This window comes from Phoxinus phoxinus (genome assembly GCF_949152265.1).
Source record: "Phoxinus phoxinus genome assembly, chromosome: 4".
Taxonomy (NCBI): Eukaryota; Metazoa; Chordata; class Actinopteri; order Cypriniformes; family Leuciscidae; genus Phoxinus; species Phoxinus phoxinus.
In genome coordinates this window covers 30,434,687-30,458,356 of record NC_136879.1, presented here as the reverse complement: position 1 = coordinate 30,458,356, position 23,670 = coordinate 30,434,687, and the positions used below count along the sequence as shown (strand labels likewise).

The following is a 23,670-nucleotide window of genomic DNA, read 5'->3' as shown; positions in this document are numbered from 1 at the left end:
TATAGATGTACTGATAGGTCTTTGATTTGACACTGCCCAGCTGTTGTCCTCAGATGCAGGCCTTTAAAACCTAAAGAAAGATGGGCTGATGGAAGGGAAAGAGGCCAAAAAGCTTGAATATAGGCATGCTTTAGGGGTGGCATTGAATAATGTGTTTTAAACCTGCCTTTTTCTTTTATTCAAGATTTATTCAAGATATGCAGGTGCTTGATGTTTCTTTAAAGCTTTAGCATAGCTGTGTGTTTGAGCAGCTTGTAGCTGTTTGCAATATAATATTTCACTGCTTTGTGTATTTACCTTTGCTTTCACCTTGTCAACTACTTTGCTGCTTTAAAACGTGTTACACTGGCAATGTAAAATCAACTTGTTTTTAGTTATTGTATATTTGTATAGCACCATTGGTGCTCGGGCCCTAATAATGACTACAATATTCTCATTTTCATATTTTTGAATATGGCAAATAGTATCTTGCAAGAACAATTTAGTTTATCTCAATATAATAATATAGTAGATAGATAATATAATTCTCTTATCTATAATATAATAAAAGTATTATTAAAAATCATACAAAATAATTCTTCCATCTTGGGGGATTTTTGTTTTATTTTGCTTTGCTGCTTTTTTCAATAAAGAAAATTAAAACTTATAGTTTAGCAGTAGTATATTACTTTAGTTTAAAATATAAATTCCCAGTTCAGTATTTGATTGGTGATTTTGTGTTTTTGTTTCTTGGTGTTTATTAGAGCAGACACTGCTGATCCTTAGCTTATATCCGTCTAATACCGATGTTTCACTGTTCATACTTTTCTTTCTGTATACATGCCTTTATTCTGCGCTTCATTTATAAGAGCATGCACTGATAAGACGTTTGATGAGATCTTTCAGAGGGTTGGAAGTTGGCCAGCTTGGACACAGCTTTGGTTTTCCCATTGTTCGCAAAATGTCTATCTGATGCCCTTCCTCTTTTGTCTGAATGCTTTTAGAGTGTACTTGGATTGCAAGGCAATGGTTTAATTGCCTGTCTGACTTGGGAATGGACAAGCAGATAATGCTAAAACATTTGTTGTCTAGGAGCTTGATTTAATGTAAACTCAAATCTATTCTTTAAAATTAGCAGTATCTTGCAATAGAATAATATCAGAGAGAGTATGTGTGATCCAGGGTTGAATTCATATCTGCTGTCTGTTCGTGGAATCACTTTTATACTAGCTTTTGTAATTCGCTTAGCCTGCAGTATGCGTTACAGTTGCGGACACATTTACAGTTTTTGACACATCTTGACTGTTCTTTTCACTATTTTTCTCTAAATTTGGCTTTGTTCTGTGTCTTCAGGCATTATGCCTCCATTTTGAGAGCCTTTTCAAATAGAGACCTTTTACATTGAAGAGGTTGCAACTCTTTTCTTCAAAAGTATGTTCAGAAACTGCATTAGCTGGATCTTGGTTGTTTAAAATAATTATTTAAAAGCATGATTATTTAATAAACATGCCAAAGTCGTGATCCATAGGTAAGGTATATGCTATACAGCATAGGTAAAAAAAAATGTTTTTATAAAATATAAAACAAATATGAAACCCTTTAAAGGATCCATTATTTTGGATTTTGTATATTCATATGTTATGAAAGTTATTTCTCTCTCTCATCATTTTGTGGTTTTCCAAGATAATATCATAATAATAATATCATTCTCTTTGAAAATAACTTATGAAGGATGTTTGAATGTGCATTTGTTGAAGTGCTGTTCTAATGTTGTCGTTTTTATATTTTCGTTAGACAATGATTCTTTTTGTTTGTTTTTTGTTTGCAAGCTGCTCTTGCACTGTTGACTTGGCTTTTAGATTCATAGCCCACAGGAGAGCAGACGCATGAAGACGCACCGGGAGTCATTTACAAGAATACAGTCCAAATATCTCAGTGTGTGTGTGTTTGAATGTCTCAGATGATCTCGCCATTGTGGAGACATTTTCAATTGTATCCAATCAAAACAGAAAGGGAAGAATCAGTTTTCTTGATTGTTTGTTAGCTGAACCGTAAAACTGCAAATATGTTTTTCACCTCAGTCTATGTGCTGCCATTCCTATTTACATAAGTAGTATTAGAATTGCAATATGCAGCCTGTTTATAAACAGCATTACCTTCATATGGTTGAAATTCATTTCCAGATTTAGAATTATTTGGTTTAGAATGGAATAACTGAAGCAGATGGATGACATTTGAACTGGTTTTTCTACAAGAAGAGACCTGCCTGCTGACACAAACCCGTAGATCCGAACTTGTGGTGACTGTCCACACAAGCTTGTATCTATAGGTATCTGTCTGTTTGGCCTTCACACCTACTATTCAGGGCCTCGTTTTAAACCATCCTGCTCTCAGAATGTAGGATTTTAAACGTTTTTTTTAAACCCTTTATAACCAAGGAGTCTCTTTCCTTCTCATATTTATATAGGGTCAACCATGTTCCTCCCTCAGGGTCTCTGCAGTGCCCCCAGGCTGAGGTAGTAGGTTGTATAGTTTAGAGTAACATCACAGGAGATAACTGTACAACCTCCTAGCTTTCCCTGAGATACACACACTCCTGCCTCAGCACCTCAACAAACAACCTTATACTTTTGCTGACGTTTTCCACCTGTGTAGTCTTCCTCACTATAAGGAGCTATATAAACAAAATGCATGTAAACACAACGGCATAAACAAAACATCAGATTTTTATTTCCTGTAAAATGACTGAGCTGCAACTGTTCTGTTGAACCAAAATGAGTCACTGACACAGACCAGGCACACTAAAGACCTTGAGGTAAAACGCAGAAGTCATAGTTGCACTGACAACATTTCTTTTCTTCGGAAATCACCTTTTATAGTCTCAGGTGAGATGTGTAGTGTTTCTACTTAAACTTTCCCAATTTACACTACGTTTCAGTAGTTTGGAGTCGGTGATGTTTTGTGTTTTTGAAAAAAGCTCACCAAGGCTACATTTATTTAGATAAAATAACAGCTAAAACAGTTAAAAGTAATGGTGTTAAATATTATTATTTCTACTGAATTTGAAAACTTCTCTGATATTGTTATATTTTGACTTGAAAAAAATGCTAATTGGCTAAATTAGATGTTGGAGCACAGTTTTAGGCTTTTTGACAAGATTTTGACATTATTTAGAGACATATTTCTTCAAGAGTGCATGTTCAACAGCGTTTCACGTACATGGTACTGACATGGTGTTTAATGATTATAGAAGGTTGATAAATGTTCGAGGTTATACCAACTTAATGTCACTTTTATTTTCTTGCATTGTCCCATTATAAAACTGCAGCTCAATTTTTGTTTCATCATTTTATAAACGCTGTAATCACTTCTGAAGACTTGTGAAGAATTACTTTGCTCAATGTTCAATCTCTTGTTAGCTAAATCTTTAGCCATGATGTGTTAGCAGATCAAGTCTACATTAAAAAAAAAATCTTTCTTTACTCCTAATTACACTTAGAATGTTAATGAATCTTAAGGGTTTTCAAACTGTTCACTTTTTTATTTTAATTACCCAAGTACCCAATTATTTAGAATTACTTTGAATAGGCCTTTTTTTAAAGTCTTTTTTTTCTTTTCTTAACACTCTCCAAATGTGATGTATCTAACACAGACCATTAAGTACATTTTTTGGTTGCATTTAAAAATAGAAACGTGTTATGTTTTGGGATTGAAATTGCTTTGGGCCAAACTTTCCTTTTTTTACAGTAAAAAAACTATGATTTAATAAAGATATATAATTTATGATTACAGTCAGAGTAGTACAGAAAATAAGGATCTTAGTTAGGAAAATAGCATTAAACCTGAACATGTCTTTAGAATTTACTAATTTACTATGTTGATTCATCCCTGACTCCAATCTTATTCCTTTCACCATATTTGTTCAATAAAAAAAAGAAGTACCCTGCTGTTTACTAAATGCAACAAATAAAATATCAATGTCATAAACTTCTGCCATCTTGCATGAGTTGTTGAAAAAAATGTTGGTCAGTTTAATTTACATGAATAATCAAAGGAACCGATTCAGTAAAACTGAATTACTTGTGAGTTAAATTAGTTATATCGCTACTTTTAATTAATTACTTTTTAACACTGTTCAAAAGTACAGCCAAGTAATGGCAAAGAGTTAACACTTGGTTTTTAATCTTGAGGTTGATGGATGGAGTTTAGCCATCAGTTTTACTAAAGAAGAGTGGTTTTCATGTGTACAAAGATGATATACAAAGACTGAAGTTTGTATTTATTGTTAAGTAGATATGTCATGCTTAAAAGCACACTTTTGATGATAGCAGCATGCCTCATTCCCTGGAGCGAGAATAAAGTACCATATGCCACCTCTGATCCACGAACAATGGAGGCTGAAATAGATTTTTCTGTTTCTATTAATGCCCATGCTACTGTCGGACCTGTCCTCATCTTACACGGCAGAAATGTCCTTTTTTTTCTCCAAGATGTCAGCTAAAGGACATGATATTTGCACTGCAATCACAACCTTTTTTCCTATATATTCTTGTTTAATGATAATAACAGGTTTACAAATATTGAAGTGATGAAAATGCTCACAAGTGTGTACTTGTGTCATTTTGTTTGCAACAGCAGAGACTGCCTGACTATACATTGAGAGCAACAGAACGCATGGATGCACGTATGCTCAGCGCACAAAGCTTGAGCAAGATTGAGTGAGATGTTATCTTCATTGTAGATCTTACTGGCGGGAGATTTCACGTGAACACTCCCTCACAGCCTTTGCTGGAGTTGTGGAGCAAAAGGCTGCCCCCCAATGGTGCAGCTTTTCACTGCCACACACACACACACACACACACACTGAAACATACAGCTGCACATTGCTTAGCATCTGATTCTAAGAATCCTTCCAGGGTTTATGTATAATCTGAAAATGTAGTCTTTGATGTTGCTTTATTTCTCATTTTTCCGTTCCTTTCTTATTCCGTGTCTCTGCGGCAATACAACTGCGATAACGTGTCTCATTCTGTGTGTGCCTTTAGTCGGCCAGGAGGGTCTGTGTGCTGCGTAATGTCAGCCTTGAAGCACGAATCCAAAGCAGATCTGAGAACTGAGAGGGTCCTAAGCACACAGAGGTTTGTAGCTCTCGCCACCTCTCCTTGATAATCGCTGCCAAAGGAAAAGAGCTGACAAACAAACAGATTTTTCAACTCGCCACTTTCACTCTGAGGCATTCATGAACATTCATTCGCTCTCTCTTTTTTACGAAAGCTCTCGAAACGCTATACGACCATTTTGCCTCGCTCTTATGCCGACATTCTGAAATACATGCGTTTAACTTAGTCAAAATGCTTTGTGTCTGCCTCGTTAGCTTAATATCATCTGGACTTTTGGACATTTGGTAATTGTGAGACTATGCATGGCACAAACGTTTACATGATAATATTAGTCTCACAAGGTCTCACGTATTAATCTATTTCTTTTTTAAACAGATAATTCAAGCAGGGCATATCAAGTTTTTTTCATAATTTTTTTTTTTTTTTTAAGCCAGTAGACTAAGTCAGTCATGATGAGATTTATTTGCACCTTGCTAGTCAATGGCAGATGTTATTGGGGCAGGGGCATTCTAATAGAGAGCATCTGATTGGACAAAAATCAGTTTAGTGCAGAATGAGTCCTCAATATTTTTGCTCCTTTTTCCCAGAAGAGAAAGGCAATAAGGATTACGCTATAGCCTCAAAGATAAAACACACAGACTAAAGCCACAAAACTCAGTTTACTTTTATAAGGTCTTGATATACTACGTAATTACTCCAGTTGATAGTATGTAATGAGTATTATCATAGTCATGTATTATAAGTATCATTAAATCAAGGGTTTATTTGGGTCCTAAAGAAGTGCCTCTTCCCTCATTAGAACTTCAACCACAATGTTTGTTATGCAAGGTATGAAGCACTATAATTACACCGCTTTGCTAATGGCCTTATATTTTACTTCTCTGGAGACACGTCTGCTAAACATAGCTGTAGTCATAGTGAGCACTTAGCATTCTCTACAGCAGGAATGACTGGATTTAGCATTGGAAATACTCTACAATTTTGCCATAAACAGTTTGTGGGTTGCCACAAAAAAAAAAAAGCCATATCCTCTTGAAATAAAAAATCACAGTTGTCTGCTTGATCCAAAGGCCCACACAGTGAATAAGTGCTGATCTCATTCTGTATAATTTTAACTGCTCTGATTTTTTTTACGAGCAAACAGTAAAAAAAAAAAAAAAAGGGAACATATTTAAAGAGCTGGGATTTATTTATTTTTTTATATCCAATATAGAGGTGTATATGCATGCACACAACTACATGCGTGCTATAGACCTGTAACTGAATAGTACGGCATATGGAGTTGTCTTGAATGTGTGTTAATGCACAGCTTTTTTCATGCACTTTCTCTTTGCATCACCCACCATGCATCAAATATGCTTTACTATACTTTTCTAGGTCTTTATCATGCATGTGTAATTGTGTGCACGTATATACGCGTGTCTGCTCGCTATAGGCTCTAGGCGGCAGCCGGCGCAGTCAAAGGCAGTCTAATATTAGCACCTCACTGATGGCTTGCTGTATCTGGACGAAAGAGGGTGATAAATGAGGATAGCAGTGGTGGGGGCCTCGGAGCCGAGGGGGGAATTTAAAAGGGATAGGATCTCTGTTTTACCGCCGAAGAGCCTGCATGCATGTCCCATCCTCATCAGAGAGGATATAACGCTCAATCTACATGTGACGCCTAGAGATTAGACAGAGACAGCAAGATCATGATGCAAGTGAGGAAAAGAGAGGAAGAGGGCAGTGTGGTGCTGGTTTGCTTTCCCTCCTCTCCGGTCGCTGATTTTATCCCATGCACTGCTGTCCGTCGCTAGCCTCCCTACCTGCTCGGCTCATCCCTCCCCCATCGGCACGGGCTACTCTCCCCCCTCGCTCTGCCCAAGCCTGGGGGAGCCAGTGGAGATTAAATGTAGCCTCTATAAGCCAAGCACATCATGTAGCTGTGTTTCTAGGGCCTCTCTCTCTGTCTTTCTCCCTCACTTTCATTCTCTTTTTAAAGGATAGTGTTTATGATGCCGGGCATGTGATAGGGAACTTCTAGAATGTCAATGTCATTGGGAATACCAAATGTACAGATATTTTTAAGCAATGAAGTAAAAATGACAAGCAAATCGTGAAACAATCATCATGAAAGTCTCTCGTTTTCTATATTATTTCTCTTTCTCCACCGACATCCTCCCCCTTCGGGTTGATACTCCAGAGAAGTGGGCCTCTGCCTTTAAATGATCACAGCTGTGCGTGCAAATTAATGGATATTTCTCTGTTTTCCCCCCTTCTCCAACTTTTTTCAACGTGGATTTAGAAAGAGGGAAAGATGGACCAGGGGTGTCACGCTTCTACGTTTTCCCCCTCCTCTTTTCAGTTTTGCATGCATCTCAGTCTGCTCAACTCCGAGAGAGAGGAAGAGCGTGCATGTGTGTGTCCTGGGAGAGAGAGAGAGCGAGAGAGGTGGTGAGGGAGGGAGAAAATGAAATGTAAGACAGATACGGAGAGTGAAAGAGAAGAAGGGGGTGTGGAGAGAGCGAGCTAGTGAGAGTGGAGAGCCAGTAACGCGGTGCATTGATGCATTTGCTGCATCTCGGTCGTGTTCTTTCAGCGGGAAGTAGCCCGGGGTTTTTGGCAGCAGCAGGCTGCCTGTTTTCCATCATCCAATCGACCCAGACCTGGAATAGGGATATACGCGTGAACGGAGTTGCCGCGGCTGAGCAGCGCTGGACGAGTGAGGTGAAGTGAATGAGTGAGTCTCTGTGCTGTGTGTGCGCGTGTGTGTTTACCCCTCCTCTCCTGAGATCCAGCAGACTGGCATGATTTGCTGGTAGTGTGGCCCTTGCTGCTGCTGCTGCTCGGACTGTCTCTCATCCTCAGTGCCATCACACCACCCTTCGGGTTTTCCTTATTGGCACGCTCTCCACCTCTGCCGCTTTTTCGACAAGCTGTAATATGGACGTACGGACCTGTGCTTTAATATTACCATCCAACCATCTCCTCTCCTGTCCACCTCTCCTCATTTTCATTCTTCCTCTTTCGTTTCACACGAACAGCCGCCCAGTCAACCTGACCGTATGACTCTCCTTTTTTTTCTCTAGCCTATCAAATTTGCACAATTTTGTCAGCGGGTCTAGCAACAAAAGTTGAAATCTGAGATTTCTCTCTTTCTTTCTCTCACCCACTTTCTTTGTCAAGCAGGCTGCGAGAGAACTTCGATCGGCTTAATGCTCATCCTCGCGCCAGGGTGAGTTTAAAACCATTTTCTGCTTCTCCCCACCCACAGCTGTAGCATCTGTTAGTGTCTTCATTACCTTTGTCTGAAGCAGCTTGTGCTGGGCTTGCCAGTTAGCAGGAAGCTAAATTCTTGTATTAGTCTATAACACTTCATGGTTTAGCTAATGTTAGAATTTAGTGGTTTAGAAGAACCAGTGATGTATGTTGGGACACCAGTATTAAGTCGCAGTGGCTAGACAGAGCTTTTTATGATTAACGTTGAATGCTTGTGAAGAGAGCTTAGCGAGACAAGAGCCTGGTGAAGAGTTTACCTGGAGCCAGGGGCATTTTTTCAAAGTGCCTTATTGTTCAATGTTAGAGACGGAGTGGGAGTGATTGGGAGAGAGAGGTAGAGAGCTTGTGGGGGAAGGGAGAGATGGGTCAATGTTGTGTCTAGCTGAAGGTTGCACTTGTTGTGTCACAGACAGACAGACAAACAAGTGTCGGGGGATTGGGGAATGCGCAAATGCTTTGAGTAGATGGGCCTTTCGTTGCCATTCATTCTTCTAATTTTTGTTGTGGTGGGACACATCAGAGTGTGACCTTGTGCTCGAATTTTGTTGCAGGTTGGCGGTCAATCTGCAAATGTGCCTCTCACAATCCCTGAGACCCTAACTTGTGACGTTTTCCTGTTATGTGCACGGGTTAGGTTCTTGGGAGCTGAGAGGGGCGCTCTGTCATCAGCCTGCCGGCGTCGGAAACAAAGACATTTTAGTCAACGGTGAAGCACAACTGACAGAGCCGAGAGGAAGCAGCTAGTTGTGTGTATAAAGGGACAGTGTGCATGGGGGGTGGAGGGGGGTGTTGAAGAAATGCCGGCATAAGGGTCATGTGATGCGCTAGTGGGTAGGATCAGCTGAGGATTCATTGTTGTAGGGATACGATTAAAAAAGAGGATATTTGATTCCTTTGCACTTCTTGAGTTTGATGTCCAATGCTGCCAGGCCAGGTCCTGTTAAAGGGATATAATGAAATCTCTGTCATCATTTATTCACTCTCATGTTGCTCCAAACCTGTATGACTTGTTTCTTCTGTGGAATGCAAAAGAAGATCATTTGAAAAAAGGGCCTTATTGTATACAGTGAAAGTCAATGGTAACCAAAACTGTTTGGTTACCAACATTCTTCAAAATATCTTACATGTTCCGCAAAAGAAAGTCATATAGAGTTGGAATGACATGAGGGTGAGTAAATGATGACAGAATTTTTTATATCTATCCCTTTATTGACCATATCATATATTTTCAATTTCAGATCTCTTTTCATTTGAGAGCAGCACAAAGTACTTTGGAGAGCGTCATGCTAAAGGCTCGGTACACTTGTGTTTGACCTCAGAGAGCCCTCAACCGCTCACCTTGTAGATGTGAATGTCATCTTTTTTATGTGCTGAGTCATGTGTGTGTTTGTGTGTGTGTTAAGTCCCTCATGCTTTCTGGCGTGGCTTTAGCATCTAGCATGCTACTGTGTTACACAAGTGCTGACTAGGCCTCTTTTCTTTGGGTTGTTGACGAACCTTGAATTATATCCCTTTAACTAAACCTTAAGATTTAGACACTAAACCTTAAAGATCTGCAACTGGAAGACATCATCAGTTGTTGAGAGATCACTCTTTTTGTGGTTAGTTCCATTTTTTCAGTGTGTCAGTGGACCACTTGTCCATTCTTGTGGCACGTCTTGCTGCTGTTTAAAATGGCATTGCGGCAACATTTCACCAAAGGAATGACTCAAAGCTATGCAAGAGCTACGGTGAGAGACATTATTGCGGACTCTACACAAACACCTTTACTGTCTAAGACCTTTTTAGGCATTTGGAGAGACAGTGAGAGGCTTAACGAGATAAAGGCTTGCCCACAGTTCATGGACGGTGCAGTGTTGCGATTCAAGGCATCAGCCGTTGCATCGTACGTATAATGCATCGTGCCATCACGCCCACATCCCTGTCTGTCTTTCTTTCTCTACCCACCATTACACCCACAGGCTGTCTTCTCTACCTCTCTCTATCTATCAGTACCCACTGTCACATTTAAAGAAAACTCTCTTCATCACAAACAGACATTGAATGCTTTGGGGTATGAGGTGTGATATGTGGCGGTTTTTGCTGTACGGAGAGCAAACAGCGAAGCTCTTCGTCTCGGTACATGTCGAGGTAGCCATGCTCTTGCTCTCTAAGAGGATTTGTCTGATACACTCTGCTTAGATTGCTTACTGACTGATTTCTGATGGAAATCATCAAGCCTTTGCACGCATCTCTGAGTTTTTTTCTAATGAAAACGAAAGGCTTGTAGTAGGCCGGTCTCTTCTGTGGCATAGCATGGTATTATATTGACTTTACCCCTGTCTCTGCAGTGCTGTGCTTTGGCGTCTAGGCTGCAGCTCTATTGTTCACTCCTGTCTCTCTGCGCTCACGTTGCACTCCACTGACACTGGGACAGCCTCCCTAAGCCTGGCCCACTTTTAAGGTGGACCGGTGAGCATGGAGGAAGCAGTACAACCGTGTTTAATCCAGACTGCGACAGGTTTACTAACTTAGAACAAAGGCTGCCGCAGTGAGGAAGGTTGTCCAGGTGAAGTGTTAGACAGCGCCAGGGTGGGTGACGCCCATGGCTAAGCAGCACCGATCTATCTGACACATTTCCTGCCAGAGCCATCCAGTCAGGTCCAATTGATCTGCTGAGACTTCATATTCAGTCTCGCCTACCCCGGTGAGAGTTTTGCCCCAGTCGGCTGTAAGAGTTTCCGAAGACATCCTTCTGAATCACTAAAGCAGCCCAGGCCTAAACACAGTGCAAAGACAGCATGTTTGATGGAACAAGATTATTACTCAGTGGTGGTTGAGAGGATATATGAATTTGGTTGGTATAGTGACTATTCCTAATCCTTTTACAACCAGGCTATATAGATCACTTTGATTGGGTTTTCATAAAAAAGAGACTGGACTCATGATGGTGACCACATGCGAGCGTCATTTGTTTATCACAGTGTTCATTTTTTTTTTTTTTTTTTATAAATCATGGCAAGCTGTGGAAAGCACGTTGTCTGTCAGAGGCAACAATATTTTCCATGCCCACAGGTGGTGTTGCTCAATATTTGGTCGACCTATAAATCGACCAAGATACTATGCTACGACCTAAAATAATGATTCTGCAATAGTTGCATTTGATCTATAATGTAACGGAGGTTTTGGCTGAGTGTCAGTCAACATGGAGAAGGTATGTGCTTGTCCATGCTCTCCAAGTGGGAAGATTGAATGAGAACGTACTGTATAGTCTGTAGAGAATGATGCATCTCAGCAACGACTCTATGTTCACATAAAAATCACTGAGTTGACGATCGCGTATGTCTGTCATACCTTCATCCACATGCAACATTCCTGAATACTTTCCCCCTCGGGACAAGGGTAGGCTAAAGCTAGTGCAATGATTAATGATGCTAAAGAGCACAGCTGTGTGTGTGTGGGTACGGAGAGTGTAATGATATATCAGCCAGTTTGAATAAAGGACTTATAATTTACCATTTTGAGATTATCAGCATCAACTGAATGCCCTATGTTTTCTAATTAATGGAAGTGGTACATTTGCAGTTAGTCATTTAGATAAAAACAAAAGAAGAATCACAAGTCATTTAATAGGCTATATACATTCTCTCCTGTGTCATTTCCAAAATCAACCAACAGCCCTGTCAATTAATATCTAACGTTTCAGTTATTTTATTGAATATGTGTTAAATACTATGTAAGGTTACTTTAAGCTACTTATTGTATGTCTTATTTAACGTCAAGTTGTATCATGTATATTTCAGAATTATATTGGCCACCCCACTAGGTATTATATTGGTTGGCCACTAGAAGATTGTACCCGTATAATGGAGACTGCCTGCATCTATATAGGTCCATAGGCTCAGCTGCTCAATTCATAATGAGCGTTGAGAGAGTTGGCCATCTGCGCAGGCGGGCTGGCACCTCAGACCTCAGTACAGGTTAGAGCAGCTTAAGGATTACCAGCACAGGCATAGGAAGATTAATCAGCTCAAACCTAAACTAATTAAGCCAGCGGGGAAATGTCACCAGTGTATATCAACAAGCCTTTCTCTTTCACTCAGCCCTGCCCAGCTCAGGAATGCAAGGATAGGTCAGTCCTCTCATCCTCTGGCCCGGACTATCCGTGGAGCTCACCGAGCAGAACAGTGTTCCTTTCACTGCACTCAGGTCAGTTGGTTCATATGGAGACGGCCTGGAATTCCCCTTACTTACTGTGGGAATGTGCTGCTGGGTCGGACCTGTTCTGGCTCATCTCACTGGGCCTTACTGAACTCAATAGCTGCGGAAGCTAATGGTGCGAGATTACTTGTTACATTCGCATTTGTTAGATTTTAGCTCGTTTTTGAAAAAAAGAAATGATTAAACTCAGGGATGTTGGAATGATCTGATTAATTTAGCAGCCTGGTCCATGAATATTAATTAGGTGATGTAATGTTCCAACCATAATTACAGCTTTCCAGTTGCGCTTTTGCTCAACAACCGAGGCTCTTTGGTCTTTTTACGTGTCTGGCAAAAAAAAAAAAAGAGTTATTTATGCTTTGATCAAACAAAACATAATGACAAGCTGTTAAACTATGATTATTTCTCATAAAGGGAATGGAGACATCCTACCATCCTAGAAATCTCCAAAAAAATAAAGGGAAATGTAGCAGCTCTACCTAAGGTTGCCGAAATTACAGATTCAATTGAGCTGATGAGTAATGTTTATTAATAAAATGCACTATTATAATTGTTTTATGTTTGTGATTATCACTGATATATTCAATATATACAGTACCTTTCAAAGGTTTGGGGTTGGTAAGATTAATTCATGTAAAAATACAATGTAAAAAAAATACAGTAAAAACAAGTAATAATGTGAAATATTAATACAATTTAAAATAACTGTTTTCCATTTAAAATGTGATTTTTTCCTGTGATGTTAAAGCTGAATTTTCAGCATCATTGCTCCAGTCTTCAGTGTCACATGATCCTCTCATATGCTGATTGGCTGCTCAAGAAACATTTCTTATTTTCAGCGTTGAAAGCAGTTGTGCTGCTTATTTATATTTTTTGTGTATAAAGTTCAAAAGAACAGCAATTATTTAAAATACAAGCATTCTAAATGTCGTACTGTCACTTTTGATCAAATTAATTCATCCTTTTTTATTCATCCCAAGTTTTTTTGTTTTTTTTATCTTACGGACCCCAAACTTTTAAAAGGTAGTGTACATTTAACACAAGGTCCCTGATCAAATAATGCTGAAATAAACAAACTGTAATTTATTACCCTCATTCGTTCTTTTAATTTTGCACTCAATCAGAATTTCTAAGCATGATAATCAATCTTCGCTTCTATGTACGTAATTCTCTCCGTAATCACGCTTGGTGACTGATTAATTTGTCATTAATAAACATTGTCTCTTTTGGCTGTGGCCGTGTTCCCTCGGGAGCCAGGAATTGTGTCGCTGTGGTGACTGTTGTCAGTGCGATTTGCATGACAGTGGTTGACGTTTGTTTCTCAGCGATTTGCCAGGGGCAGCTAGTGGCCAGGTCTCCGAGTGCCGAGAAAAGCATGGTGGCAGCTCTGTCTCTCACTCTGTCATCATCAGCTCTGCATGTGTGTGTGTGTGTGTGTTGCCGTCAAATGAGGCACAAAGGAACATTCAAATCATGTTTCTCACACTTCCACAAGCACCTTGAGGAAATAATGGCCCCAGTGCTGTAAAGGCCAATGCTCATTGGTAACGGGTATTACAGATTGCCAGAGCTGTATCCTAAAGCCTCCCCAATTATATGGCACATGTCATACAAAGCCTTCATTCACACTGGATGTCTACACGTATTATAAATGTGTTGAACTGTCAAACGTATTAATTCTTTCCTGTAGTGCGACCATGCCCACATATGATATTTGGCAGAGCTTGAGACGCTTTTTGGCCCTTTTTAGGTATTCAAATTGGTCGTTTTTTTGCGTTTTGGTCGATCGGATCACAAGTAGACGAGGCACACACATACCCGTTTACACCTGGTGTTTGAATCCATCTAGTTTGTCCACTATCGACCACTTCTGTCCTGATTACATCTAGGGGACGGTTTATGTTTTAAATTTTTTTTAGATCTTTGGATCTAATGGACAAAATAAGCTTGCACAATTTACATAACGCAAAAGGAGATGACTGGAAAACACATGGAGAGCAACAGCTTTCGTTTCAACTCTGAAAGCCACAAGACTACTTCGAGCGCGATGAATGCGTGTTAGAAATCAAGAATTATGAGAGATCGTTGTGCTTGATACGTTTTTCATCTTCAAACCAAACTTGGTTCTCCAGCCGACAAAATAGAAATCCCGTCTTGCTAGCGCGCTTCCCATAATGTTTACTCATTAGGTCAGTAGGCGGGGAGTAGGCGTTCTTTTGTGGCTGTTCGAATACATGAGCGACTACACTAAGAAAGCAATCCGGTCTTTCCTCTGGAAGTGGTCAAAAGTGGACAAGCTCAAAACATTTTAGACCCCGTTTACACCTCAGGGCTCTAGACTGCAACCAAAATGGATGAATATGCTATTTCGCATATTCTACTTTGAGAATGTGTGAATTTGAGAAATTGTGCGAGTGCATGGTGGTCACGCACTCAATCGCTGTCTGCCTACCTGCATTTACATTAGGGACTTACCTTGTCATATACTGTATTATCGACCACAGCAAGCCGGATATTCTCCTGTAGGTAGTCCCATTGGAGATTTTCCCTTTTGCCCCTCGCTTTTAAATCGCTAATCGGAATTTGGCCGCATGGGCATTTTCAATGAATTCCTATGGAAGATGAGCCGACTCCTGCTGCTGATCTGTGCTGCGACTCTCATTCGGCTCACGCTGAATTGAGCAGACACATTTAGTCTTTAATTGAAGTTTCTGTTCTCTAATTGAACTAAATCATTTTTATTACTGTAAAACAATCTAAACGACAGTGGGGCGCGGTTCCGCGGTGGGCAAGTGATGTAACCACTGTTGCGGCTGAACACCTGTAACGCCACTGACACCGACTATCGCAGCAAGCCTTGAGAGTTAAAAGATTAAAACATTTTGCCAACATGAGGTCTCGTGTCACTGTCAGTCTTTTTACATCAGTGCAAAACTAAGGTATGCAGATTAAGACAACTATTCATCAGCATGCATTGATTGATCCCATGTTGTAGCAAGGGGAACAAAAGTGCAACCAAATCCTGTGCTGGTGCGACCAACTGAGAAAGTTAGTCACACAAGTGCGACCAGTGGGAAGAATGAGTCTAGAGCCCTGCACCTGCATTTAGTGTCGTCCACTTGTGATCCGATCGACCAAAACGCATCTTAATACCACGTGTAAACAGGGCCTTGGTTATTTTGTTGTTTCAGGACGCAGTTCATCCTCTCATATCTCGATCTCATTTGATGTTGAATTAGTTTGGCATCAGCTTCACATAACCTGAGTAGAGCTGCCTTGATACTAAGGCCAGAATATTGATAACAGATGTTCAAATGGCTTATCCGATCATTGTTCACATGCCAAAGTAATCTCTCATTATTATTTGAGTTATTGTTATTTTAAGCTGTTGTTTTGGTACTTGTATTTTTGTTTTTACAAAAGTTTATTAAAGATCTTACAAGGGAGATTTCAGTTTATATATGGTATCTGTATTGTTTAATAAATAGATGTTTAAGTATTTTCAAAAATAAATTTTGTCAAAACTATATAGAGCAGGGAATGTATATTACATTATATTATATTATAAATACTGTCTAATAAAATGTGATTTCAAATTTTTAAAAAATATTTCTAGCCTCTTGCCTCTACCTGACTGTGTTTGAATGTGATGTCAAAACACATTAAATCACCTTTATTCTTTTATGACTGGTCCATCATATTGTCAATTTATAGTTAAATCAGACTTGATTCATTTATTTTCAAGAGCTTGTTTGAATTATTTATCTGAGCATGTTAAGGTTTGTTTAATCTTTTATTAACTTTAATGAAGAACAAAAATGACTCGCGCGTGGAGAGCGTCTCGGAGAGATGGTGTGTGCTGTCACTGTCTGTGTTTGTGACTATTGACTAACCTGAACAGAGAGACAGAGGACAGGCTGGGTGTGAGCCACTGTCCTTCCTGTCCTCTGCTTACAAAACATGTCAGCCGTGCGTCCGCAGATGCCTGCTTTGGATGGACAGCACGTCTTCTCCTTTCCTCAACCTCCAGGACAACAGAATACACAGTGCTGGCTTGTCCTGATGTTAAGAAAACCCATGCGACCAAAAATACAGACGTGTACTGTATAATAAAGCTCTTCAGTGAATGAGAGAACGTTATAATCATGAAATTCAACACAATCTCTAGAGGTTTGGACACTTTACTCTGACATTTGTCCTAATGGATAGACACATTGAGACAATCTTGGCTAAGAAAACGCTTCTGGTCATTTGTACTGATATTGCACAGGAAAGATACAATTTGATGTTAAGAAGGGCATGTTGTCACTAGGCAGTTGCCGATACAAAGCTGCTTATTAGCTTTCAGCAAAATGTAAACGCTAAAGCAATTATGAAACAGAAAAGTCATGAAACAAAAATGTAAAGGGTAAAATATACAAATATTTTTGGAGGGGGCAAAAATCATATAAATGTATAACATTTAAAACATGACAACTTGCCCTGTCATGATATTTATGAAACTAAATTAATTCTAAAAACACCTCCATTATATACAGTAGTTGTATGACTATGACTATGTTGTAACACTTGTATGACTATGAATATCCGGTTTCACAGACAAGGCGTAAGCTAGTCCCGGACTAAAATGCATGTTTGAACTGAATGGAACTTGCACTGATATATCTTAAAATATGTCTTAAAAGTGCCATTGTTTTGTCTCAAGATGCACACCAGTAAAAAAAAATTCTAAGACACGTTTATAAAAGCTACTTAAATGTCCTAATTGAACTAAGGCCCAATCCTGGCTTAATCTAAGCCGGGCCTATTTATCAGTGTGGTTTTTGACTTGTTGCCTCGACGATATTACTCTGATGACTGTTGTATGTTAAAATGTGTAATTTTAATGTTAGGCAGAAATGTCTCTAGTTTAAGAGGGTTTTGAAGAAAAAAGCATCACTGCTTCTGAAAATATATGATTGTGTAATTGCACTAATTTAAAATCTCGTACTGATATACAACCTCTGCATGTGACAACTAGCCCCAGAATGGCTATTTTCTTCCAATTTGTCCATGAATCTCAGGTCTTTCGTCGGCGGCGCAGGTGTGTACGAGGTGTAAAGTGCAGTTGCAGGTCGCAGTGAAGATGTGTGTAAAGGGAATGGTGAGATGGCTCAGGGACTAAGCCTGCTCTTAGTCTGCCATCTCAGTCAGGAAAGCCTCTGCAGATTATCCTCGAGCTGACGGCAACCAAAATAGAATGAGCCTGATTCTCTCTTTTCTGTGTATGTGTGTGAACACGCGCTGCCCTTTTTCTTAGTCTCTGTCTGTCTGTCTCTTTCTCTCCCACTCAGTTTCCCTCCTGCTGTCATTTTTGTTTTATTCGCACACTCTCCGAGTCTTATCCTCGCATGGCTTTTGGCCTACTTATTGTATTATCAAGCGTCAGTGTTTCTGGGTAAGCGAACGTGTGAACGCCGTTGCGTACGCGAGTGTGTTCGTGTGCGAATGTTTGCATGTGAGCGAGTGGCCGCACCCCATTGATTTGTGCAGAAATCAGCTCCAAATTCTAAATCCACTGTTGGCGCAGCGCTCCTTCCAGGGTTTAGCATAACATTTTTTTTTTTTCGTCTGCCTAATGTTTTTCAGAGCATCCAGCAAATGTAACTGTCTTTATATTGGCGCCTCCCCGATACGCATTATTTAGCCACGTCACAGAAAACCTTTTTCAGACCACCGTGAGCGAAAGCTCCCTGCGTTTGTCAGTTTAAGACCTTGAGTGATAATAAGCCCTTTGTCTGTTTGTGTCTGTAATTTACAGCCCTTTTGTTTTAAACAAAAGCACATTATATTCAATCGCTGTGCGTTGGAACCTTGTGCGTTTTTCATATAAGACTAATGTAAATCCGACAGCCTCCATGTCAGACACGGACTTTGGGTCACTGAGTTTTTAGGCACCGCAAGTTCAAGAAAACACTTCGACAACGCCGTAGCAAATGGCGGTTACATTATCAGACCCCAAGGAGGCTTTTCTGCGTAAACCTGCTGACCCTGCGCAGGCACGACATGCCCGTCTGACTGTAATAAGCCCCCCGTAGGGGCCCGACTCTTACTCTTACTCTCTCTCTCTCTCTCTCTCTCTCTCTCTCTCTCTCTCTCTCTCTCTCTCTCACCTTCCTAAAACACTTCCAGTTGCTGGCTCTTTTCTCTCTCTCTCTCTCTCTCTCTCTCTCTCTCTCTCTCTCTCTCTCTCTCTCTCTCTCTCTCTCTCTCTCTCTCTCTCTGTCTCTCTCTCTCTCTCTCTGTCTCTCTCTCTGCGGTGGCTCTGACGTCGGGGTGTTGAATCTCCTGACTCTGTCTTGATTGTATTAAATCTGCGGAACACAAATGAATGTTAAAGAAATAAACGATGAAATACTTCTGCTTTCTGCGGCGGCTTTGTTTTCTCGGCTCACGAGGATGAGTGAAGCCAGGTTAACGGGGACAGTGGGCCGAAAGCCATGGGGGAAGGGCTTTTCTCTCTTTTTTTCGTGCAGGCTTTAGTAATACTATCCATTTCAAATTTAAACGGAGCTTCCTGCTTCATAATCATCATCTCCTTTGAGGGTATTTAAAGCTTTATAATTCAGAACATGTTTGGACTCAAGAACATATGTCGCAAAGAATTATTTAGATAAAAAGCAGCAGCCATTTTACATTCTAAAGTTTGAATAAGGTAACGATTACTAATGAACTGAATTAGACTTAAGTAAAACTGATTTACTTGAACATATTCAGAATTTACATAAGAAATGCAGGGGCCTAAATGCTTAAATGCATTTAAAAATGATGAATGTGTAACATTTGTTAGGTTGCGTGAACTCTTTCATCCCTCAACGTTCAGTATAACTAAGCAAGACTTTTAAGACAGCATATTTATTTAAGCAGTAACGAGGCTATTTGCGTTTGTGCTGACTCAAGTTTTCAATCTTTGCTGTAGTTTAATGCGTTCAGGGCGCTTTTGTGTTCTTTCAGGAGGGTAATAAAACCATAATGTTGTCGGCCACTTATTAGATTTAATATTCTCCGCTTCTTGTTTCTCCTTACTAATCATTACTGATGTTGCTTTGATCCTCAGCAACTGTTTTGCTCCACAGTGTCTATTTTGAGTTATTTATTGCTTTTATTAGCCATTTTAATAGCAATAATATTTCCAGTGTGTTGCTATAGAAACTATATAACAGGTATTTATGCAATTTTTCAGTGGGGTTTTAAAGCATAAATTGTGGATGTACTTATTGTCAGGCTTGAGGGAAAACAGTGGTCAGCTATTTTTTTTAAACTGTCAACTGTAAGTCTCAGGTCTTTATAAACAGATACAAAGCTCGTCTGTCTGTAAAAGTTTCAGGACAACTTTAACCGTTTTCTTCTTCTTCTCCTTTTCTCTCCTGCAGTACATAACAAATCATCAAAGCCGGGATTAAAATTTCGTGAAGGAGCAGCTTTGACTGCTGGAAGACTTAAGCGTATTAGCTTTAAAACCAAGATGGGAGTTTCAAGTGATGTATGGCAGACTTCAAAGATGTTTTAATCTGTCAGTAGGCATGCTCTTGCACGGGCTATTTATATTAGGGCACAGTGTTTCTTCTGCATGCACGTCCTAATCAATGGCTTCAATGTTGATGTTCACCAGTTATTAAACAGCTGCACTTCCTCCAGATTGTTTCCTAGAGTGCTCTTTAGAGGTACAGCATGCACCGATTATGAACACAGATCTGTCTCATAATTGTGATAAAGATTTTATGATTCATGCTGATTCATTCCCCCGAAATGTATTTGGATACTTAAGTTAAAAAGTTATGAATTTCTTTGCATTATATCGATATATCAAACCAATTGTCATTTATTTTAAAGAAGGATAGCACACTTTTCTAGCAAAAAGAAAAAAGAAAAAGTTTTGTTAGGTTATTTGGACACTTTCTGGTCGTCAGATATGAGTGTAACATGTTCATGGTTAATGATGAATTACAGCTGTTATTACTCTGATTGACATGATATCTAGTTTCAGAAATGCCCTGTGCCATGACATGCTATCATTCATATAGAGCTATTTTAAAGATATTTGGGGTTTTTTCCAGTTCTGCTGTACATTTATCATACATGCCGTTTTAATAACCTTATTAATTGAGAGACTACATGGAATAATTTTACTGTTGCAAAATTCCTTGGTTTCAATGCAAAACAATGTAAAATAATGAACTATCAAATGAAAAACGTTTGATTGTGCTAAAGTGGAACTATTGCAAGTTTACTTTATAGGTATACACTTTAAATATCTTGTTTTTAAAGACGGATATTATACCGAGATCATACTATCCTTACTAATATTAAAACACAAGTTAGATTTAATATTAAGAAATGTGTATTGTGCAATAAAGAAGTACTCCAAATAAAGTTGAATTATAATAATTATATTAAGTCTCAAGTGATATGTTATATGTTAGTGGATTCGTAGTATATTTAGTATGAAATAATGTATTTTAAATACATTTTGGTTGTTTTTTTCACAAAGGTATAGTTACAGGACTTTCCACTATAGAAATATAAAGTAAAAAAAAAATAATAATGTTAAAATGTTATAACAAAAATAGCACAGTATTGGGAACTTATTTCTATGATTCTACCTTATACATTCATTCTGTAAAGTGGCACTTAAGTGTCTGAATACTTTTTTGAGGGCATTTTGTTTAGGTTTATTTCTTGCAACAAATTCTGATATTATTGCAGACTCAATCTGTCTGCTACATGTGAAAGTTTATGTTTAATTTGACATGACAATCATTTCATGTTTTGCCCATTCAAGGTTCAGCAGCATCCAGAACAAAATAATATCACATAAATGCAGAAACTATATCTTGTTGACACGGAAGATAAATCATTCTGTACAAAATCTACTTAAAAGTACCTCTGTTATTTTTATGGCTCTGATACAACATTCTTCATTTATTGATTTATCCCTAAATAACCGAGATAAAACGAGTATAACGTCAAAGCTTAGAAGTACAGGCCACTCTTTACAACTCAAACGTAGTAAAACATATACACGGATCCAAATGCCTGTTCACTAGTGAAATGTATTTGTATCTACTTAAGGACAGTTATTTTTATTACAAATTATATAATCAGTCTAATGATTTGTGAGGTTTTTGAATATTAAATATTTCATAATGTCACAATGTAATACAATGTAAATTAAAAGTTAACTTTCAGCTCTTCATTGAAGCTTTCCCTTCTTCTTCCTTTCTCATCGCTTTGTCTTTTCTGTGGATTGGCAAACACTGTTAATAAGCATTAGAGGTGCACACACTTTAATACTTAATTATAATTATACTATAAGAGTATTTATCTACTTACAATTGAATTTACCCTCTTTCAGTTCCTGTTGGGACTGTTTGTTTTGAGCTGTTCAATTGTCACCAGCATGACTTCCTTAGTTGTTTATACTCGGATGGAGAGAAACACAAAAACGTTGAAAAACACAGATGTTTCTCTTCAAATTTCTCATTTAGCCACGACAGTTATATCCTGCTAAATCACTGTGAAAAGCACACAGCGATTCTGTCGTTCTGTTTTACCTGAAAGTGTCACAAACTGTTGGAAGTCACGCCTGCATGATTTCTGGAGCTGAGCGTTGCTGTGTGTTCGTCGGAGACAGTGATGTCACTCTCCCTCATTTAAAGTGAAATGTGGCAGTGTGATTTCATGCATCAAGAAGGAATCTGAATGTGTTTTCTGTGCTTGGCTATAAATAGCAGATTACGGCTATTTCCAGATCCAGAAATAGGTTCTCTGGAATTGGATTCCAAGCCTAGCAGCACTTTCTTTTTTAACAAGCAAATATGCAGGACGTGCATCTCCATGTTGAATTAAGAGTGCCACTTTTAAACAGACTTGGAGCCCTGCCACGTATACAAGATATATTCATCACTTTACAGTACAACACCAGATCAGACTTTGTTTTTTCTATAACAGAAATGACTGCAATTGAAGCCACTTAAAAATCATAGAATATAAAATATGAATCCCATGACATTAATCAGTTTCTTTTGAGCAAACCGAATTGTATTTGTTTTATCTCATACATTGATTAAACATCCTTTCATTTCAGATAAACTTGCTGTTTCTTTGGGGGTGAAAAACTATTATTTTCATGCAGATCAGTCAAAATTATGATTGACAAAAAATGTAAAATGTTGAGTCTTAGTTATTTTGTACTTGGTCTTTCACTCACAGCCGTTGCTTTTAAAAATGTATTGCAATAATGCACACTTTATTTAAAAATAAAAGTAATGTTTAAATGATATTCAGTATAATTTAATCCAAAGAACCATTTTTTTCTATTTTGGTGTTGATAAATGTATTTGGGTCTCACTGATTAAATAAAACACTGATATTCAAAATGTTGATGAAATAGCATATAGATATATAGACAAATACCAACATTGTATGTAGCTATATCTATCCAATGTGTATATGCAAGAAAATAAAATTTCATAATTGCAAGAATTTAACTCACTTCTCTGTAATTATTCTGTATTCATCTGATATTATCTAATATTTCTGAAACTGTTTATTTGTGAAACTGCATTTCTTAAATATTTCCTCGAACATATTTGTGCCATAACAGACTTTCAAAAAAATAAAAAGTCTTTAAAAATAAAAAAATAAAGTCCTTGATTGGAATTTTCTGCGTCATAAAGCCGTTGTCCTGCTGTGTGTTTCTCTTGATCCACAAGGACAAACTAATTATTTGTTTGGTTCAATTAGTCTGAAAGACTTTTTTTCAAGTGCTAAGCTAATTTTGCAATCGTTTAACTCCTGGGCGAATTTAGTGTTAATTTCAATTTAATTTACTTCCAATTCTTTTTGAAAAGGTTTAATTTAGCCAAAGTCACATGCAAACAAGGTGTTTTTCTGTTCAGGAAATGGATGCTGCCCTCACCTGGGACTGTTCAAGGGCAATAGAGATCTGCCCGAGCCCCGCATGATCCACACACACAGAGAGAGAGAGAGAGAGAGAGAGAGAGAGAGAGAGAGAGAGAGAGAGAGAGAGAGAGAGAGAGAGAGAGAGAGAGGCGATATAGCGGAGCTGTGT

General features: G+C 38.7%; 1 protein-coding gene across 8 annotated transcripts in view; it reads left to right on the top strand.

Moving 5' to 3' along the window:
- The window catches only part of LOC306996913 (uncharacterized protein), a 90,971-nt gene extending 67,890 nt beyond the window's left edge, over positions 1-23,081 (top strand). For 7 of the 8 annotated variants that reach the window (XM_079609863.1, XM_079609861.1, XM_079609860.1 and 4 more), the window contains one exon: positions 19,970-23,081. In XM_079609863.1, coding sequence (XP_079465989.1) covers positions 19,970-20,106 — 137 coding nt within the window. In that variant the 3' untranslated portion in view covers positions 20,107-23,081. Of the gene's footprint in view, positions 1-12,439; positions 12,546-19,969 lie in introns of all 8 variants that reach the window. The other variant, XM_079609859.1, reaches the window with a different exon arrangement.
- The last annotated feature ends 589 nt before the right edge of the window (positions 23,082-23,670 follow it).